The 19,839-nt window shown below is 40.7% G+C and overlaps 1 protein-coding gene across 1 annotated transcript in view; it reads left to right on the top strand.

Moving 5' to 3' along the window:
* Positions 1–6,493: 6,493 nt before the first annotated feature.
* MMRN1 (multimerin 1) overlaps positions 6,494–19,839 on the top strand; it is a 46,591-nt gene continuing 33,245 nt past the window's right edge. Inside the window, exon 1 of the mRNA XM_074905575.1 lies at positions 6,494–7,027. Within this exon, the coding sequence (XP_074761676.1) occupies positions 6,510–7,027 (518 nt within the window). The 5' untranslated portion in view covers positions 6,494–6,509. The remainder of the gene's footprint in view (positions 7,028–19,839) is intronic.

Genomic DNA, 19,839 nt, shown 5'->3' with positions numbered 1-19,839 from the left:
CATGGGAGCTTTATAATGCTTATCTCTAGCAGCACCAGTTTGTTTTTCACAGGGTGTTGCTAATGAAGATTTGTCAGTAGCAGTTATGTGTGGGAATTACACACTGTCAGGCAAATGAAAAGTGCATCCAGGAAATTTCTGTCCTTCAGAAACGATTACATAGTCTCCAGCTTGCCACATTCTTCTGAAGGTAAGGCCTTGACTCCTGGGGCCTCCAGGCTTTCCTTAGTGTTGGATTTAAAGGCTATATAAGTAACTATTGCTTTCCTATGTCTTTTGCTGCTTTCTTGGAAGTTGGGAATGGTTTGGTCTCCAGTGTAGTGTGAGCATTCCCTAAGACAAAGTGTCTTTTAGCACCATGCCCTAGAGGCTGCTAAAAGTGGCTACAATGCTCACCAAAGATCATTGCCTCCATCACACTTGGGAGGTAGTATGGGGAAGGAAATGGCCAAGGTTAGAGCTCTGCACCAATGAGTTATTTCTTTTGTTCTAGGAAAATCCTAGTGTTCTTTGGTGGTTTTGCATATCAAAATCATTACTAGAAAGGAAATGCTAGGAAGAGCTCACAGTGTTTTTTTTTAAAAAAGTAACCCAGTCCATTGCCAGTTCCCACTTACCTGATGTTCACTTTGCCCTAAGGATAGGCTGAAGTTAGAGCAAAGCAGGGAGCAGTCTCCTTCATCAGCTGCTACAGTTCCCACATAAAAGATGTTTTCGATACATAAATGTCTGAAGGCTAAAAACTTGCCCTTCAGGCAAAGGAAAAGAATATCTTTGAATACACTTTAAAATCACAGCTCTTACATTATAATTTAGCAAAGATACACTCAAATACTGTAGGGCAGGGGTTCTCAGCCTTTCCTTCACCGCACACACCCTTTAAATACCTTTTGTGGACATGGACCACCAACATTTAATTCAAGATTTAAAACACTAGACTGCGTCAAATATTTATTTAGATTTTCTCATGAAGGGTCTTCAAATTTGCAGACAAGGGGAAATGAATTTGTTAATGTACACACTCCTATTCAATATCTTTATTGCAATGATTCCATATGACTTTAAAATAATACCATCAACACTCTTCTTGCTCAAATGGCCCATTTTACGGAATTTTAATGTGCTAATTCTGAATTTTATGCCAATTTTTACATTAAAATTTGATGAAAAGTTTTTACAATTCTTCTTACCTCCCTCCTTGTTTGTCTGTGTTCAGTCACCATATATTTTTGTTTACGGGTCAAAGGCCACCACTTGGAGGAACAGAGGGCTGTTAGGTTGAGAAATTTCTTCAAGATAAAAACTGCTTAGTTAAATTGGGTCCCACCAACCATACTAACATCAAATATACTAGCATGTATATAGCAGGCTGGGGGGAATGGGGGGAGTTTGAGAGGAGCATTGAGGGGAGGGGGCTGTGGGTAAAGGAGGCGCAGTGCTTGTCATGGGCCAGACCAAATGTTTCTGGGCTCTATGTTCCCCATCCCTGCTTTAAGACTTCACGGACCCCCTGTGATGACAGGGCGTCCCCCTAGGGGTCCACGGACCACAGGTTGAGAACCAATGCTGTAGGGTATTCTGTTTGTTTAGTTTGATTAAGAGTGATGCTGAAGATGGAATATGACTCTCTGCCTTAGCTGAATCCAGATTGCAGCTGAGTCAGCAAGACCACTAAGGATTCATGCTGTAACCATGCAAACTTCACATAGTGACCTTTAATTGGAAAATCCCTCTGCTGCTATGTCCTTCCTACATAAAATGATTTTTCCTGTTACTACTGTACAAAGCAAAGTAAGATTCAAAGGAGTTAATTTTTGAGAGGGACACAGTGGTCTGTATTATGCCATCAAAACAAACCTAAAGAAATCATATTGATTCATTAAATCATCTTTTAGATGTAAAATTTGAACTTATTGGATTGAGTTTTATGGACAAATATTCTCATCTAAGTACACAATGGTTATAACCAGCAAAATGTAACCACTTTGAGTATGATGGCATCTCTTATATTGTGTGCTTTTAGTTCATACTAACCAGCCATATACATTGGATACAAGCTGTTAAGTTAATAAAAAATAGTATAGGAATTCAGAATTGCTCAGAAGCCTTCAACATGCTGTTGGAGCTTACAGGGGAAACATTATGACAAGAGCAAGAGACTTTCTCTTCTGATATAGAGGGGTTTTAGAGCTCTTCATATAACTTGATGAGAATTTCCTGCATAATTGCAGAGTGACTACAGAAATGATTTATTCTTTGTGATCCTGATGTGCCTATTTTCATGTCTTTAGTGCTGCCCTATTCCCTCTGTATATGAAAGAAAGCAAAGTGGGTTTTTTTGCTGGACCAGCTCAGCTGGTACCAAGAGGCACTGCAAGCAATGTGAGAAATTATCTCAGATATGAATGTGTTTGATCTGGGGCAAGGAAAAGCCAAATTGTCCCAGCAGTAGGCATGCCAGTGGAATAAAGCGCTATTCAATAACAGCTTTCGCACACAGAAACTTTCATTTTTTACCATATGACTTTTGACACTAGGTGCTAAGCAGGCATACAGCCCAAGGTCTGAGCAGTGTTTTACAGTTGTTGTAGCTGTCACCAGAGGTAGAGAAGATGATCTGGCTGTGCAATCCTTGACCTGGATAGTTCTGAGGTGCCTAACCCCCGTGGATTTGGACTACTCTAAGACTGGGGACAGCTTTACTACTGGTAAACCCCAAAGGGTGAAGACGGTAGAACGATGTGAGACAGACCATAGCTGTGCAGCAGACGTGAGCTTATAGAAGTTATTAAATAATCTGGAGAATCCACAGTAGCTCTGCCAAAGTGCCTGTGCACTCTGATAACTGCAGAAGAGTGCAAACCTGATGTCCCCTTTACAGTGCTTTGACAACTGAAAGTCCCTGAAGATGGTTTGTTATTCTATGAGATGAGCAGGGATATGTCTGAAGTCACAGTGTTGAGTGTGTGCCATTAACAGGTGTTAAATACAAAAGTATTTCTAAAACCCCAGGCTTTGGTCAGCTTACTCAGGCTTCAGCGAAGTACTTGCCTTATCTGAAGAACCGCAGCTGTGACCCTGAAAATAAATACTCTTCTTTTTTCCACAGTACTAAACAGGGATAACTCTTTTGTGAGCAGAAGGGTACTGCTCTTCTATGTAATGTAGCCTGATGATTTAAATGCCCCCCAGGAATGCAGTTGCATCTTCAGACTCCATTTCCACCTCTCAGGAAGCTGTTTCTTTTACCATCCTGTGCTCTCATGAGAGATGAGAGACTCCATCCCTCCTGATGAATGTGCCGATATGTATAAAATTTAAGAATACATGAACAACATGTGAAAGAATAGGTGTACAACAGCAAGCATAAGTGTAGACTCCAGGATGGGCGCTTAATACAGACTGAAAACTTGAGAAGCAGCTTCTGCTCCAAGGTCAACTTTTATATTTTACAACAAAAGCCCATGAGGCCTGCCCAACTTGCAGGGATTTCAGTAACACTGATACAAAACTAGTACAAAAAATGTGGCACCTACAGATTTAGGCATAAGGGAGTAAGCAGCATGTTGAGTGGGAGTTTTCAGGATAATTTCAAACCTATTCCTAAATTTCACCAAACGCATCCAAGTACTTATCTTTTCCTAGGTTCACTTTGCCCTGAGACAAGCAGCACTTGGATGTGAACTAATGCTGAAATACAATCTATAATGATCTGAATCCTGGCATGCAGCAATCTGAAAATGTATATCCTGAGTTTCTTGCAGTCCCAGGATTGTGTTGCTAAACAAAAATAGCTTCAAACATTAATATCTTTTAATCAACAGCCCAGACATGTACTAATAAAATCATATCAACAATTAATTTTCATTTTGGAGTATTCAGACAGGGAAATAAACACTGTTGTAATGAAATCGACCAACCACCAAAAGCCAGACTCTTCTACACTGCTCTTCTATGCACTGGTGGGAATCTGCTTCCCAGACTTCAGAGGAAGAATTAACACTTGCAGTGGAGTAACTCAAAGCAGAATCCAAGCTTTGTTATTAGGCACTCTGAGCGTATAAATAAACACAGTATGCAGCTGCTGTGATTTTTCTTTTTAAAAGCCAGCTTTATTTGCAAATAAAGTCAATACTAATTTACCTCTCATTTTGTCTTGGGATTTCTAAAAATATGGGATGATAAATGCTAACTCAGGTAATGGTATTAATTCAAAATGTTAAATATAGAGCTCAAAAGAAAGAAGTGCTCACATGAAATAGCTTATGTTAGCCTTTAAATGAGATAGATTGTTCATCACACTGTTTCCTGTGTCCTACATTCAAAGGACATTTACAGATTTTCACTATGAATAAGAAAAAGAGAGGGGAAATAAAGTCTCCAAAAGGGAACACAACTGCATCTCTTTTCTAACATGTATCACAAAATCATATCTGTTTTACTTGCACAGTAGAAGTCTACACTACTGAGACAATAAAACAGAAAAATAAAATCATAACAAATGGAAACCCCAACACTTTAGCACACCTAAAAGGCCAGACTATCACCTGGAAACTGAAGGCAAGGCTCTGTTATCCAAATCTTTCAAACCAGAAACCACCATCACAGAGGTTTACTTGACTGCAATAAAAGGGAGAAGCGAGTGGTCTATCCTTCATGGTTGGTTGGTTGGTTTGTTTGTTTGTTAAAAAAATATCTTCTGAAAAGAACTGCAAATAATTTACCAGCTTTTCCATGGTACCACTGTTAATCATCAAACTTCCATGGAATGGGGATTTTACTTCTGTTTTTGAGAAAAGGTTATCCTCAAATAACAAGAAGCATGCCCAGGAGATGCTGTTCTGTTTCCAGGTGTATAAGGTTGCTTTCATAGATGCATTGTCCACAGTCTTTAGTGCAGCACTTGTGTCAGTGGCTAGAGGGTTTCTGAAGGGGTTGACAATACCCTCTCAGATCTATTTGGTTCCTGACAGGTCTATTCTGTTACTGCTTTGTCTCTACTTTAAAATTTCATGTTACATTTCTCTGTGTAACTTCTTCAGCGAGTACCTTTTCCCCTTATTTTCCTACAACAAGATACTAACTTGCCAGAGAGCTGGAGAATGGCAGTAGAAGAGGAAAGATTCCTTCTCCTCTTCCCTGACTACAACCTTACAGCTACTAAGCACAAGTTCACAGACTAACATAGATTGGAAAGGACATCCAAACACCATCTAGTCCAAAACCCAACACAAAGAAGGGCTTAGATGATGTTGCTCAGGGTCTTGTTTAGTTGAGTTTTGAATATCTTCAGGCATGGGAAACCCACAACCTCTCTGAGTTACCTTCTCCAGAATTTGTCTACTCTTCTGGTGTAAAAAATTATCTTTACTCTTTGTGCTGAATATCCATCTCCCCAGAACTTTTCTGCATGTAAATTTACGAATATTATGTTTAGGCTGCAGTTAATATTGGTTTAGAATAATATTAATTGTAATTAATTAACTATAAAAGTATGCAATAAAAGGGAAGGAATGGACTCAGTGCTATAGGATATTCCTTTCAGTAATGTCTCTGGGTGGGATTCAGATAGCAGATTTAGATATAAGGATTTAGAGGTTCATAAATATGGATCTGCTTGTGAACTAGGTGTCTAAACTCCAATTACAGTCAATAAGGATCTAGGATGGGATCTAGGATATCCCTATGAAGGCTTTAATACAATTTGAAATGCTCTCAGGTATCCTGCACATGTCTCCCATGGATCGTATGCCGCCTCTGCCAGGCCCACATAGGTGTTTCTCATACCCTAGAGAATCTGAACCTAGACACCAGACACCTATGGACAATGCTATAGAAATAGTTCATACACATCTTTGTATGAACTATAGAAATACAATGTGGCATAAATAGCCAAGGCTTGTGGTACAATGATGAATACATTGTGAACCTCTGCCTTATCATCTCCTCACTTTTGGCACGACTGTGCTTAAACATTCAAACAAAAAGAGAAGACACAGCAAACTTTCAGCTTTATGTAGCACACCAGTTTTGGCAACTCTTTTTTCAATAACAAGGTCACAAGTATAAACCATCTAAAAGGCACTTGTGACAAGCCACTTTTTTTCTCTGTATGCGTACATGTGAAAGGAAAATTACCTAATAATTTCAGGGTTTATTATCCCTCGGGATTACTTCACAATACATATTTTTCCACATTTCTATTGTACCATTAATCTTTATCCTGTGCCTTCTGCAGAACCTTCTTTTTTCCTCCCACAAAAGCTGCCAGTCCCCTGCTCTCCAAGGGTCACAGGTTGCAGAGGAATCCACAGAAACAGGAAACCAGGCTTCCTCAGTCAGTTTTGAAACACCAAAACCTGTTTCCTTTCTACAAAAATAAAGCCTGTCAGAGCATCCTCTGGGTAGGCTCACTATATGAGCAGCAGCTCAGGAGGAGGGAGAAGCTACAGGATTTCTTGCTTGGGAGATAAATGTGAGATAACTTGTAGCATTTGCAAACAAGCAGAATGAAGGAGACAATCTTATTACTGTTCCTATTGCACTTACAGAGTGGCAGCATTGGATTTAATACTCCAGAAAAACTTTGGACCACAGGCCAGGGTGGTGAAACCTGGACAAGTCACTCAGACTTGATTCCAACTCTGACCTCAATTGTGGGGTCACCCCATTCTGAGATCCAAGCTGATGAAGCAAGTGCTTCACAGGGAGGATCTTCAGGCAAGACTCTGGGAATGAAAGCAGTGAAGAAAACCTCCAATTCTGCAACCTCTACCCCTGCAAGCCAGTCAAATGAGCAGAGTGATGGTAACTCTGGCAAAGATAAGATGGGAAGCTCATCTAGCAGCAAAAGGACGTCTCTACAAAGCAATGCTAGAGGGGTTCCTCTCCAGCAAGAGGTCATTACAAGCCGCAATACATCTACAGGGAACGGATCTCTCAAGCAATCATCCTATAGCACTGGTATCACCAGCACCCAGCAGGATGCCAACTCCAAAACATCCGGCTTTGAAACTACCAGGGGAAAGTAAGGAAAGTTACATATTTTTTCTTGTCTCCTATGTACTGCTTAGGAATGGTTATTTTTCTGTTCCCAGTGAAATAACTGGCAAAAGTCCTAGTAAAATAGTTTCAGTAAAATTGTTTTCTGGGCTTAAAGAAGACCATTCAAAACAAGCAAGGGACCAAACCTGCAGGATTTACTCTGTCAAATCCATACGTTTGTGTGCAGAGTAAATGCTGCAGTATTTTATTCCTCAGGGTAGTTATCTTAAAACCAACAGGAAATTTATTATCATATATGGGTAGGAAAGGACCACAATAGATACGTCCCTGTTCTATTCAGAGTAAACTTTTATTAATTTTTTTTTCTTTCTTTTCTTGTGCGTGAAAGAAATTGCAAATGCACTTTTTCATTTGGAATCTATTAAAAATGATTGTGTTTGTAAACTTCTCCACTAAATTGAAAATACTAGCAATTAAGTGTACAAAATGCATTGTTGCCTGACAATTTCAAGCACCTTATTCTGCGATAAAAACTTATTAAAAGTTTTGTTGCAGGTGAATGTTCATTCAGAACTGTGTAACTTAATACATAATAGCTGTGTATAACAGAGAATATAAAATTTTATTGTCTAGTTTTATAGCTCTGGAACCTCAATTATTTTCTTTGTCCCCCAGTATCTTCCGTTCTCAAGGGGGATGTTAATACTGACTTTGGAGATGCTGCAAGGTTCACTTAATCGCTGATATATATGCAGATACTGATAGAAAATGGAAGATACAAAGGACTGGTTGTTTTCCATAGTATTTATGGAGAGTGAGCTTTCAGAATACAGATTTCTTCTTTTGGTAGTACTTGCCCAAATGTTAGCATCCAAAAGGAGGAAAAACTCTTTTGCTTAAGTTCAGACAAAAGAGAATAAATCACCCCTTAGAAATGCTCCTACAATTATCTTGATATGTGTCGCTAAGAGCTAATGTTCCTTCAACTCAAAGAAAATATTCCCATTGACCTGAGCATGTTTTGGATCATGCATAAGTGAAATAATAACGCAAAGACCAAAAGGAAAGGAGTCCTTTGCTTCTTCTTGGAAGACATGCTCCAGTAAGGAGGTGTGTTTCCCAGATGGCATACCCCTTCAGCTGTGAATGTCACTTCTTACAATTCCTTACTACAGTGTTTGGCAGAGTGTCTGAATTAACCTGAGTTAAATGGGTTCTCTTTACATGTGAGAGCCGATAACTTTATGTCCATTAAAATAAGTCTTAAGATATGCTAACCTTAGAGTCTTTAGCTTTCTCATCTTTCTTCAAGAATAGTATTCCAGCAAAATTAATCTTCAGAAAAACTCTGATAATTAGCAGATATTGTTTCTAGATTTTACATAAGGTATACATATAGAAAGCAAAAACATAGTTTCTGGTGAACAAGGTCTCGTATTTTATTTATCCTAATGGGATGTGGTTGCAACTGCAGAGAGGCAAAAGAAGAAAATCTCATATTGGCTAGCACCTCATTTCATGAGTGGTTGAGGGGCAACCTGCTGTGCAACATGCATAAAGGTTTTTTAAGTTTTCTGAGTCCATGGAGCAAATTAGTGATAATGCTAGGACTGCATATCAAAGTTACAAATGTGTAACAGCCTGAAACCCCAGCCTAAAACAGAATGCTGAATCCCTACTTGCTTTCTCACATTGGTGGGCTACATAGCCTCTCTCTAGCAAATGTCTACAATTCTAGGTGTGGCTCAATCCTTTTCACATTATAAGATTCTTATGTTACAAGTTTTGTCTTCCTACCACATTCAAGTGTTTTTACAATCAGCCAAGGTGTTTTGAGTTTTTCTTCCAGTTTTGCCACTGACCTGGACAGTAGCTTAAGTAAGTGACTTCACTGTTCTGTCTCCCTTTCCCTATGAATTAGACCTGGATGAATAATAAAGTCACTTGTGACTCATTTTTTTCAGTGAAGTAATGAAAAAATGCCAAGTCTAGTGTGCTCAATGCTACTGATCACTGCTGTGAAACACCTGAAAGCTCCTGCTGAGAAACTATACATAAAAATGCAAGCATTTTTATTTATTTCATGCAGGTATAATCCATTCCTAGCATATGTTTTCTTTTTAGAAAAAAACTGGCATCTTTATTGCAAATGAAGTGAAAGAGATGTTGTAACAGCTTTCTTTGAGCTTTACTCATTTAATGCCTGAACACAGCATAAACGAGTCAATAGCAGATTTCGTTCAGTGATGAAATTTGGAAGCATGATTTGCTTTTTAGTTTTACTTTGAATTAAAGCAACTCTTTGGTTATAGCCTGTATTCCAGTCTGAATTTTTGAGTGACCTTGCAGGAACTGAAAGACTGTGTAATCCTTTATGGCAACCCATTGTGCTAACATATGCACAGACATGCTGATGTTAAGAGGCTCAGGGAAGGAACAATAGAGAGAGGTCAGTGAGACACAAGAGGAAGGAAAACAAAACAAGAATGAGCATTTGTTTTTTAATATAATCATAATTTTTAAAATAGCAATACCTATGCTTTGTTGGAGAGTCTCCAGGGCTGTCAGATTACCCACCAGGTATGATATGTGCCTATTGTACAAGCTTAATTACCCAAATACCCCTCTCTGAAGAAGGTCATGTGTCTTACTGTCTTAATTACAAAGATAATTCCCTGGTTATCTCTACCCTAGATTATCTGAGGACAATATTATGTACACATATTGCATGCATACTACAACTAGATCAGAAATAAGTTCTTCTGGTTCATACTATTTTGTCAAAATTCCTGTTAAAATGTCAGAAGAGCATGATTTGGAAATATAGAGCATGATTTGGAAATATTTCATGGATTTTTGAAGTCTGCACCTGAAGAATATTTCTGACAACCACCAAGTGTGGCAAGCAGGACACACCCCGATATGGCAGCTAGCATCACGCCAGAGCCAAAATCACCACATGCAGCTGTGGGGATGCTGCACTGCCAAGAGAAAGCTGGGAAGGCAAATCAGTGAGTCAGGATCAGGCCTGGTGATGGTGACCAGGGTAAGACACAGCCCAGTGATCACTAGGCAAGTCCATAGTGATGAGGCAAGGTCAAGGATAGGCCAGGATGTCAGCTTGCAGGTCAGGACTGGCACAAGCGCAATGTAGCCCTGGGGTGGAATTTAGTGGGAGTCCTGAGCCCATGGGCAGGGTGTATGGGTGGAGAACCCAGGTCAGGCTGCTCAGGGTGAATAAGACCCACAAGTGCCATCAGGGTCCTGACAAGATTCCATTACATTTTATTGAAAGAAATGCACTATTTAAACTGTCAGAATATTTTTTTTTTCCAACAGAAATAGAACCATATTTGCCAAAGACCATAACTTTATTTTAAAAACTCATCTCAGGTTTCAGCAGAACTTCTGGGGGCAGAGATGTACTGCAACAATCACCTGGTGAGGAGTACAGTCAGTAAGGCTAAAGACTCCAGATTCAAGATTCTGCTGTTAATAAGGCAAAGGTTGGCTTTGAGCCTCTCTATATCACATCATGATGTGTTATTTTAAATGTTAAATATTGGGCATATCTTTTTATCTAAAAACACTAAACTCTTCCTTATTCTTCACTGGAATGAAAATGTAATGAAATCCTGTTCTTTTACACTGAAGTGAAACAATTTTATAGTTAACCTTAGAATAGGTACAGGAGGACATAGGTACCTATGTACCTATGTTATATATATGTACTTGTAGGTACCTGCTCTCAAACCATTTCAGAAGAGTGGTTTCTCTGGTGAGGCATAGCCATTCTGGAAGGGCCTGAAGCCAAAGCTTTCAGAAGTATAAGGAAACTTCACAGGAAGAACATCTGGAATGGTCTGAGCTAAAGGGATATTCCTTTCTTCACTCCTAGTAATGAATTTGACTTAAGCTCTGAAATGTAAGGCTTATGTCTCTACAGACAAATATGTATCTTTTTTTCATTTCTACCTATCTTCAAATTTTCATTCTCTCCATATCAATGAATAGACATGCTGGAAAACTATAGCTGTGCTTCAGCAGCAGAGAGAGAGTTTTTCCAAAGTTCAGTGACATTAAATGTGATCACCAATTTGGTGTCACAGAAGAAAATTGACGATACACTCTTTTCTATTGAGTTCATGTGAGATACATCTTTTTTAGTCTGTGGAAAGAGACAACTGCAGTATTTCTCTGTACAAAGCAGCTTAAATAACAGTGGTGCTATGGAGCAAGTCTGAGACAGAGTCCTGAGAATAGCACACTCATCCTTCCATTCTGAACTCAGTTTTATTAATTACTATTCAAGGCAGCTCCTGAATACATGAGACATTCATTCAGGCTGTAAATTAAACACACTGTCTCCACATTGTTGGATGACTCTACAATACTCTTTTCTCTCAGTATGTGTATATTACACATTTTCCAATTATCATGAATCCACTGAGGGTCTTCATAGACTTCCCCTGCCATTACCTTGGGTAGTGGTGAGGTGACAGTATTTTATTACTGAGCACAGAAGAGTTTAATAAAGTCAGCACCAGGGACAGATTTGCTTAGGTGTTACATGTGGTATGAGTGCTGAAATATTTCATTCTCATGATCAGACCTCTGCATTTCTCCCCAGAAATTACTTTTGCCTGTATCGGCTTGGTAGAATTTCTAGTGTACTGACAAATTAAAAAGAATAGCTCAGCAGATGGTTCAAATACACAAGACACATAGAAACCTCATTTAATGGCCTAGTTAATGCAAGGTTCACAGTCTCTTTTGATCATGTCACTTTTTAATGCAGTAAACAATTCTTGAATTGATTTCTTAAGATTTTGCATCACTGTGCACTTACAATAAATAAAGTCACGCATGGCTTAGGTTTCTGCCTCACTAGGTATATTCACTATGATTTGGAAGGAGGAACCTCTTACACTTGTACTTAGGTTGCTTTGGTGGCTAAGTGACAGAGGATGTTTGACAGGCAAGTGCTTGTTTTGCCCTCACAATTTTGTACTCCAGTCATGCTGAAGACCTTTGCAATAAATCCCTCTTGGCCGTTAACATCTTGAATGTACTTCTGATGCTTGGCTGTAAACCTGCAATCTAATTTTCCTACACATGCTGAACGTAGTGTTACCCCCATCAGAGTCCTGAAGACAAAAGCAAATCATTCATCCAAGTTCTGCTATTCACTACTTTATCGCTATTTCATCCACAGAATAAATGGGGCAATGGACATAATTATAGAATTCCATAATGATATGTGTGGCATGGTACCAAGAAAATGTAACTGTCCAAAGAGAATTTTAACACAAATAGTTAGAGATTGGTGTTGTCTTCTGCTGAGCACAGAAGTAAAACAGTTAACAGATGACTGAGACTGCTGGTGTGAAGCAGCAAACCAGATCATGCAGGTTAGGTACAACTGCACACTGTACAGCAGTACTGGTATAGGGCAAGAGCTACACAAGGTTCATGCGATTCATAGACATTTGTTTATATCAGTGCTATTATTCCTCTCGCACAGAATAAATTAAAGGATCTGTTTGCTCCAATGTGTAGTCACCTTTCAGGTGATTCCAGTACTGGGGTGGAAAGGAGTGACTGCGGGAGATGGTATACTCAGCTTGCACCACTTCCCAGAGAGACCCTGTGGAATGTTTTGTCTTTCAGGGAGAGAAGAAAATGATAAACACATGTCCATACAATTCTTTACTGTAGGTGATAAAATAATAATTTCTGAAAACAAGACTAAAACTCAGGAAATTACAAACTCAAAAGTTCTGGTTTTCTGAGACAGCCTTTCAGCAATGATGGCTGGGCAGAATCATGACAGACTGTTTTCAGTAGCCCAGGAAACAGCAGTGGGAATTTAAAAAATCACGTCTCCACCCAGCTTGCTTTTGAGACACTCACGAAATACTTATAAAAGACAAAAAGCCCAGAATCTTTTTCTCTTAGTCTCCTCAGAGCCTGGTTATTTAGTTTTTCTGTGATCAGCTTCAGATAAGGCACTACTATACAGATGACTTCTGAAATTTTTTAGTGATGGAAATAAAGGTTTCCATTCATCTCATTACACTAACTATTGCATTGATGCTTGTGTTTATTTTTGCTCTTTGCTTTATCTGCCATGGGAACAGTGAGGATTAGAAACAGACTGTTTTCCACCCCTGCTAACGGCTCTTCACCCCACTATATAGATTAGTATTACTGTAACAAACTGGACACAGTGTTAGGATTTATCTCCCACTCACTGCAAAAATCCAACTCTTTGCAACATTTCATTTAAGGTACACCAGAAACATCTGCTGAAGTTTGCACAGAAAATATGCATTCTTACAAATGTGAATATAAATAACATTTTAGAAATCTGACACTAATTCCTAGAATAGTTGTGGCAAGGAAAAAACCAGCAGCAAGGTGTCCCCATATGTTTTCCAGAGGCAGTATCTGTGTTGCTAGTTAGAGAATGCAAGTGTTTCAAAAGACAATTTTCCTGCCAAATCGCAAAGCATCTATTCTGTATTACACTCCTGGTAAGTAATACCATAGGTCATGAGGAAAACCCTGGGAAAAAAATCACCCTGAATTTCATGAACTTTGTCTCAGATCCTTTTGCTCAAGGGCCCCCTAAGAAATCAATCAGCAACAGCATAAATGTACAGATCTGCATAAGTAGACGGCAAATCAGGTACAAAGCAACTGGCAAGGAATTTAACCATTTAATGAATCTGAATAAGAAAAGAGAAGCTGCCCAAAACAACACTATGAACAGATTAAAGAAACTCAACCCTGGAATTTGGATTGATCTTTTTTGGTTTACGTTTTCATTTTTTCTCTTATACAGGTTTGAGGTTTTTTTGTCAGTGTTTCTCAAAGTGGAGAACCATCACTGACATACTGCAATCTCATTTTTTGTAGATTACAAAAGCACTAACAAACCAGTGAAAACCAGCACCACTGAAGGTCATATGAGAAGCCCTGACAGTAAACTAGACCATAACTACTTTAATGAATTTTGTACTCTGAGTCAGTTAGTTGATGGAAAATAAATTTATATTCCAGAGGGGAAAATGCAGAATTAATACCCTTTTAAAGAGCAGTTTGGGTTTTCAAATGTGTTTTACTGATTCTCAAAGCAGATTAATGGACATCTTCTCAAAAGTCTAAATTCTATCTGTGGGATAGTTTGATTATTTTGAAGGGCTCTGAACACAGAGAGGGAGACAAGGTCTAAAAGAGTTGATCTGGTTCACAACAAAACAACTTTTAAAATGCTAAAATAGATTGACTAAGTGCTACATAAGTGGAAATTGTGAATTAACTTTTGCAGTACAAGGTAGGACAAACAAGTGGTCACAACAGTAAATGAAAACTTGGATGAGACAAAGAGGCTGTTCACAGTCCAAGGCTTCAGCACTGTACATACAAAAAAAGGAAATGAATGGTGAGAGTAGATTTTGTATTTTGTAACAGACAGGACAAAATGTCAGGACCCTGAGTCCTGAAAAAAAAACATTAAAAAATGGTACGACTCCCCTAACCTGGTACTTCAGTGTCAACAGGTCAGCTCTTTCTCAGGGCTAAAAACATGCCCTAGGACATATTTTACCATTATATTATATTATATTATATTATATTATATTATATTATATTATATTATATTATTATATTATATTATATTATATTATATTATATTATATTATATATATTACATATCAAATGCACTTTTCAGAACCTGTCCAGGTTTTTTCCACTGTAATCTGCATGTCAAACAGATTTCCCAATTTGATTTGTTTATGGTCAGTCAGTCCCTAGTGAATACTGAGTTTTAATTTCAGCTGAGATTCATGTATTTCAGAGCAAAGTAAGCTAAGCAGTGAACCTAAAAGATTAACAGATTTTGGTTCATGTTTATAATTTCTCTTTGAGCTAGATCTTATATTTTTGAAAGCTGACTGATGTTCATTTAAAGATACAAAATTTACTATAATGCTGGTATCAAAAAGATGAAGGGTCTCTGTGGTCACCTAGTGGAGTTCAAAGGAAGTTGCTGAAACCAAAACCTGGTCTTACATGCAATGGCAAATAAACCTTGAGGGTGCTTGATATCCTTATAATCTGAGTGTTTACATTATATCAGTATTATCTCTCCTCATCCAAACTTGGCAGGTTGTTTAAAGCAAACTGAAAATATATCACAGCAATGTACTTTTAGACAACCTGAATTCAGGACCTAAAATCTGATCTTCTTGTAACAGTTTTTTAGACTGGGAAAGATCCTGGTTTACAAAAAAAAAAAAAAAAAAAAAAAAGCAAAACAACAAAAACCAAGTGAAAACATGGATTTCTTCCACACCATGTTATTATATTTTTATGCATGAATACACTTAACCTACTGTATTCAGAAGAACAATCATGTCACCCAAAGGAGATACATATATATATATATATATATATAGATATAAGCAAAGATCAGAGGTTCATCATAGGATCATCCAGGTTGGAAGGGACCTCCAGAGGTCTCTACTCCAACGTCCTGCTCACAGCAGGGCCAGGTGTGAGATCAGACCAGGTTGCTTGGGGCTTGATGCGGTCAGGTACTTAGTGAGCTCCATGCTTTGGACTGGTGATTGCACCACCTCTCTGGGTCTGCTCCAGTGCCTGGGTGTCCCTCTGGGGAACAAGTTTCTCATACTCAGTCTGAACTTCTCTTGTTTCAGTTTGGGCCCCTTACCTCTTGCTCTCCTGCCATGTACTGCTGGGAAGAGCCTAGATCCAGCTTCTAAATAGCCTCCCTGTAGGGCCTGGAGGGCTGCTGTCAGGTGCCCCCCCAGCCCTCCGTTCCCCAGCCTGAAGAAGCCCTGGTCCCCCAGCTTCTCCCTGCAAGGCATCTACCAATTCCAGATGCTTATAGGACCTTTCTGCATCCTCTTTGATGAGTTGTAAAGGGCAACACAAAATGAGAACAGGTGTAGAATTGAGATTAGTATTTAACAAACTGTTCTGTGAAATATGAATAAACTGCCTAAAATGTGAATGAGGCACAACCACTGAGCTGTGCACTGACTTTAACAATGGCTCCAGCTCTGGGACCTTTCGTATTCCTTCAGCAACACAATAATCTCATTTTCATGATTCAGTGATGTTCAGCTGTGCTGATTCAATAGCATTTCTATTAAAACGCAGGTAATCTAATTTACTCATGGGTAAAAATAACTCATTTTCAGATATAATATGAAAGGGGCAGAACAAAATCTATACCCTTTGTGGCCTGACTGCCACCAGTGTTCCTGTTGAGTGGCTTTAGGACCACTTACAAGGATCTGTGCCTCCAAGCAAGTGGAAGCAATCGTATGCAGGTTTAGCTCATACTCTAGCTGGCAGTTTTTGTGAGGATTTGTTCGGGTTTTTTTCTTGGCGATGTACCCAACCCACAGTTTACGGTGGAAATGTGCTGTGGCAAGGGTCCTTTTAGTCTCATAAATCTCCACTCACCCTCTCACCCTGAGAAAATGGTAATTTTTCGATGTTAGTGTAAACTGTACTTCACTTTTCAGCAACATGGAGTATCACAGCATCAGGACCGTTCAAAGCTTGATGAAGTTAAACAGAAACCTTGCCCTTGGCTGCAAATGCACTGAGAACAATCTTGTCACAGACCAGATAATTTCACCAGCAAGCAGACACATCATTCCTTCTTCGGAGTTAAACAAATTTATTTTTTTCCTTTGCTGCCCGCCCCCCCCGCAGGCCCTCTGCTCGCCCTAATCCCTCAGCAGAAAGCGGCGGGGCGGGGCTCTCCCTCGCCGTCGGTGCCGGTGAGCAGTAGGAAGCGGAGAAGCTCCGCTCCGGGCTGCAGGCGATCTGGCACGGCCACAACACCCATCGCGGCCCGGCCCCTCAGCAGCAGGGGTGAGCGGGGTGGCGGTCGCGGACAGATGCGGCCACGGGGCCCCACGCGTCGCCAGCGCCGCAGACCTACGAGCGCCTTGTCCGCCGCCGGCAGCTTCCCGCTGCTACGGGCAGCGCCCGCCACCTGCCGGCCCGGCCCGGCCCGGCAGCGCCCACAGCGCCCCGCCCACAGCGCCCCAGCGCCCCGCCCACAGCGCCCCCAGAGCCCCGCCCACAGCGCCCCGCCCCCAGCGCCCCCAGCGCCCCGCCCCCAGCGCCCCAGCGCCCCGCCCCCAGCGCCCCAGCGCCCCGCCCACAGCGCCCAGCGCCCCGCCCCCAGCGCCCCAGCGCCCCGCCCCCAGCGCCCCCAGCGCCCCGCCCCCAGCGCCCCCAGCGCCCCGCCCCACGGGCGCCGCCTCTATCCTTCCCCCGCCGCCGCCTGGCGGTTGCCGCCTGGCGGCTCCCGGTGTTGCCCCGTGGCAGCAAACCCCGCGGCGGGGGACGATGGGGTGAGCTCTGCCCACCGCAGCTCAGCCGCGGCACCCAGCCTGCCCCCGGAGAGGTGGTAAGGCAGAGCGTAAGCCCCGCGAGTTAGGCGAGGGCTTGAGGGTGCTGGCAGGACGCCAGTGAAGCTGAGACGGGTTTAAGGGCTCTTAAGTGTCCCCTGAATGAGGAGGCGAGGCGGTAAGAGTGAGTGCTTAAACAGCTATTTCGAAGTAAGTGGGGTATCTTTCATCACATAAAGATAAGTCCAGCTTCAGAAATCTCCACAGTAAGTTAAGAAACCATCTTTGCTGCTTGTAAAAGCTTAAACAAGAGTAACTACAGCTGAGACATCACCTACGGTTCATCTCCTAGCTGTGCGTTACAGGGCAGGTTTCTGTAGGCCACATGCTTTCGTTTTGCAAACGGGGAAGTTGCTTTTTTGCAGCAAATCGCATCCCTTTGAGGTCACAAGATGCTGCCCAGTAATTCACACTGTGTATATATATCATGAGGTTGATGCAAATCACTGAGGGTGAGTCAGCTGAACACAGGGAAACACTACAGTAATCTGTTTTACACTGCCAGAAATAACCTTTTTTTCCACTGAGGGAAATGCATGTATTATTGGTACATACTCGTCTAGACTGGGCATTGGACTTATTGCTAGGGACACAGTGCAGGCAGTCTTTGTTTGCAGTTGCCCCGAAGCTACTTCCATTCCACAGTTATCTCCAGGCTGCATCCTTCCTATTTTCTGGCTAACTGTGGGAATGAAGAAATGCTTCATGGGAAGGTTTTCTCTGTGGAAAAAGAAACAAGACTGGTATAAGCAGAAAAGAAGAAAACTTTTGCAAGAGGGTATTAAAGCAAGATCTGAATAAGCTGTACAAGACATCTAGGATCCCAAAAGCTAAATACAGGCTTAAAGGCACCATCTGGGTCCCACTAATGCCCTGCTGGTTTTAGGTTCTTTACTCCAGCTGTGTGAGCAGGCTCTGCAGACCATCAACTGCTCAGGACTTTGAATTTGCAATGGCCAGAAACCCCAGAGGGCCCAGACCTGCCAAGGCTGCAGAGTAAACATGCTTATTGGTTGCAAAAGCAAAAAATGCTGCTCTTGGTACTATACACCGCTTCTCAGATACGGTCAAACCGCAGATAGGCTCTTGATGCAGAGTTGGTGTAGCAGTATTTTGATTTGATCTGGAAATACTTCTGCAAATATCACAAGCAAAGAGGCTATTTTGAAAGCCTGAGGACTCCCACACCTTGCTATCAGTGAGTTTTCCTGGCCAATACACGCAAGAGGAGGATGAAATCTGTCACACAGGTTTTATGGCAGTTGAGGACTTGCACTGCTCTCTTCAGCCTGGACTTGTACGTTGTAAGGATTTTGTTTTGTTTTTAAATACAGCTTTTCTGATTGAAATCAGGCTCGATGCAAAACAAATGCCAGCTCCTGCAGCTCTCAACAAAAGCTGCATATTAGAAGCCTGTGTTGCTGATCCAGAATATATTATTCCATAGAGGGTAAAGAGGATTTTCAGGTTTAAAGTCCTGTTATGCAAATCAGTTCTTCTGTTCTGCCTTTGCATTAACACAGCCTGTCATAGTTCTTCCACCACACTTCATCTTCTATTTCCAAATCTACATTTTTTCAGACAATTTGATTTCAAAATTGTATTTACATTCTTAACATCTCTTAATGAGCTTATTTCATTGGTAGTGTAAACCTAATTATGAGTCACACCAGGGGCTCTTTTGCTGTGAATATTTCCTCCAATTTAGCCTGATCAAAGATTGCTGGGCCATGTGAGAACCACAGCTTCAGACATTGCACTCATGTAGCTTAAGAATGAGTTAAATATTTTAAATAGAAACAGTCTGCTCCAGTTGATTTAAATTTTTGGAAGAAACCAGAAGCTGTTTCAGACTGTCTTTAAAAACCAAGAGCAGTCCTTAACTGATACCTTTGGGATGTATGTTTTCCTTCGGAGGGCATCTCCAAATGAGCAAGTTCCAATAGCTGTTACCTTGAAGTTAGTCACCCTCAATAATAATGATAATTAGTGGATTTACATTATGAATTTTAAAAAGTAGATTTTTTTTTTAAACTGGATTCTCTCTATTCCAAGGCTTTCATGTATTTTTCAACTGCTTTTTATGCCTGTTTTCAGTGTTTTATACTTTCATTGACCACATTTTCTCAAATGTAAAATGGAATTCAGTTACCAAAAATTATACCCCAGCTGTGTGCATGGCAGAAAAGGTCATCACTGACAACACTGCTATGTGTCTTCTGCTTAATCCCTTTCTCTGGTAAGCTTTTGGATCTGCACGTGAGGGTAGAGCACAGGCTAGGGAGCTATGAGCTCAAGTTCTTCTAACCTAACCACTGCCTAGATTTTAAAATCTGATTCCTGCATTTGAGTTCTTGATTTTTCAGAGGTAAGC

This window comes from Athene noctua, chromosome 4, assembly GCF_965140245.1.
Source record: "Athene noctua chromosome 4, bAthNoc1.hap1.1, whole genome shotgun sequence".
In the NCBI taxonomy this organism is placed as follows: domain Eukaryota; kingdom Metazoa; phylum Chordata; class Aves; order Strigiformes; family Strigidae; genus Athene; species Athene noctua.
The sequence above is the reverse complement of the archived record's forward strand: the minus strand, read 5'-3'. Positions and strand labels throughout refer to the sequence as shown.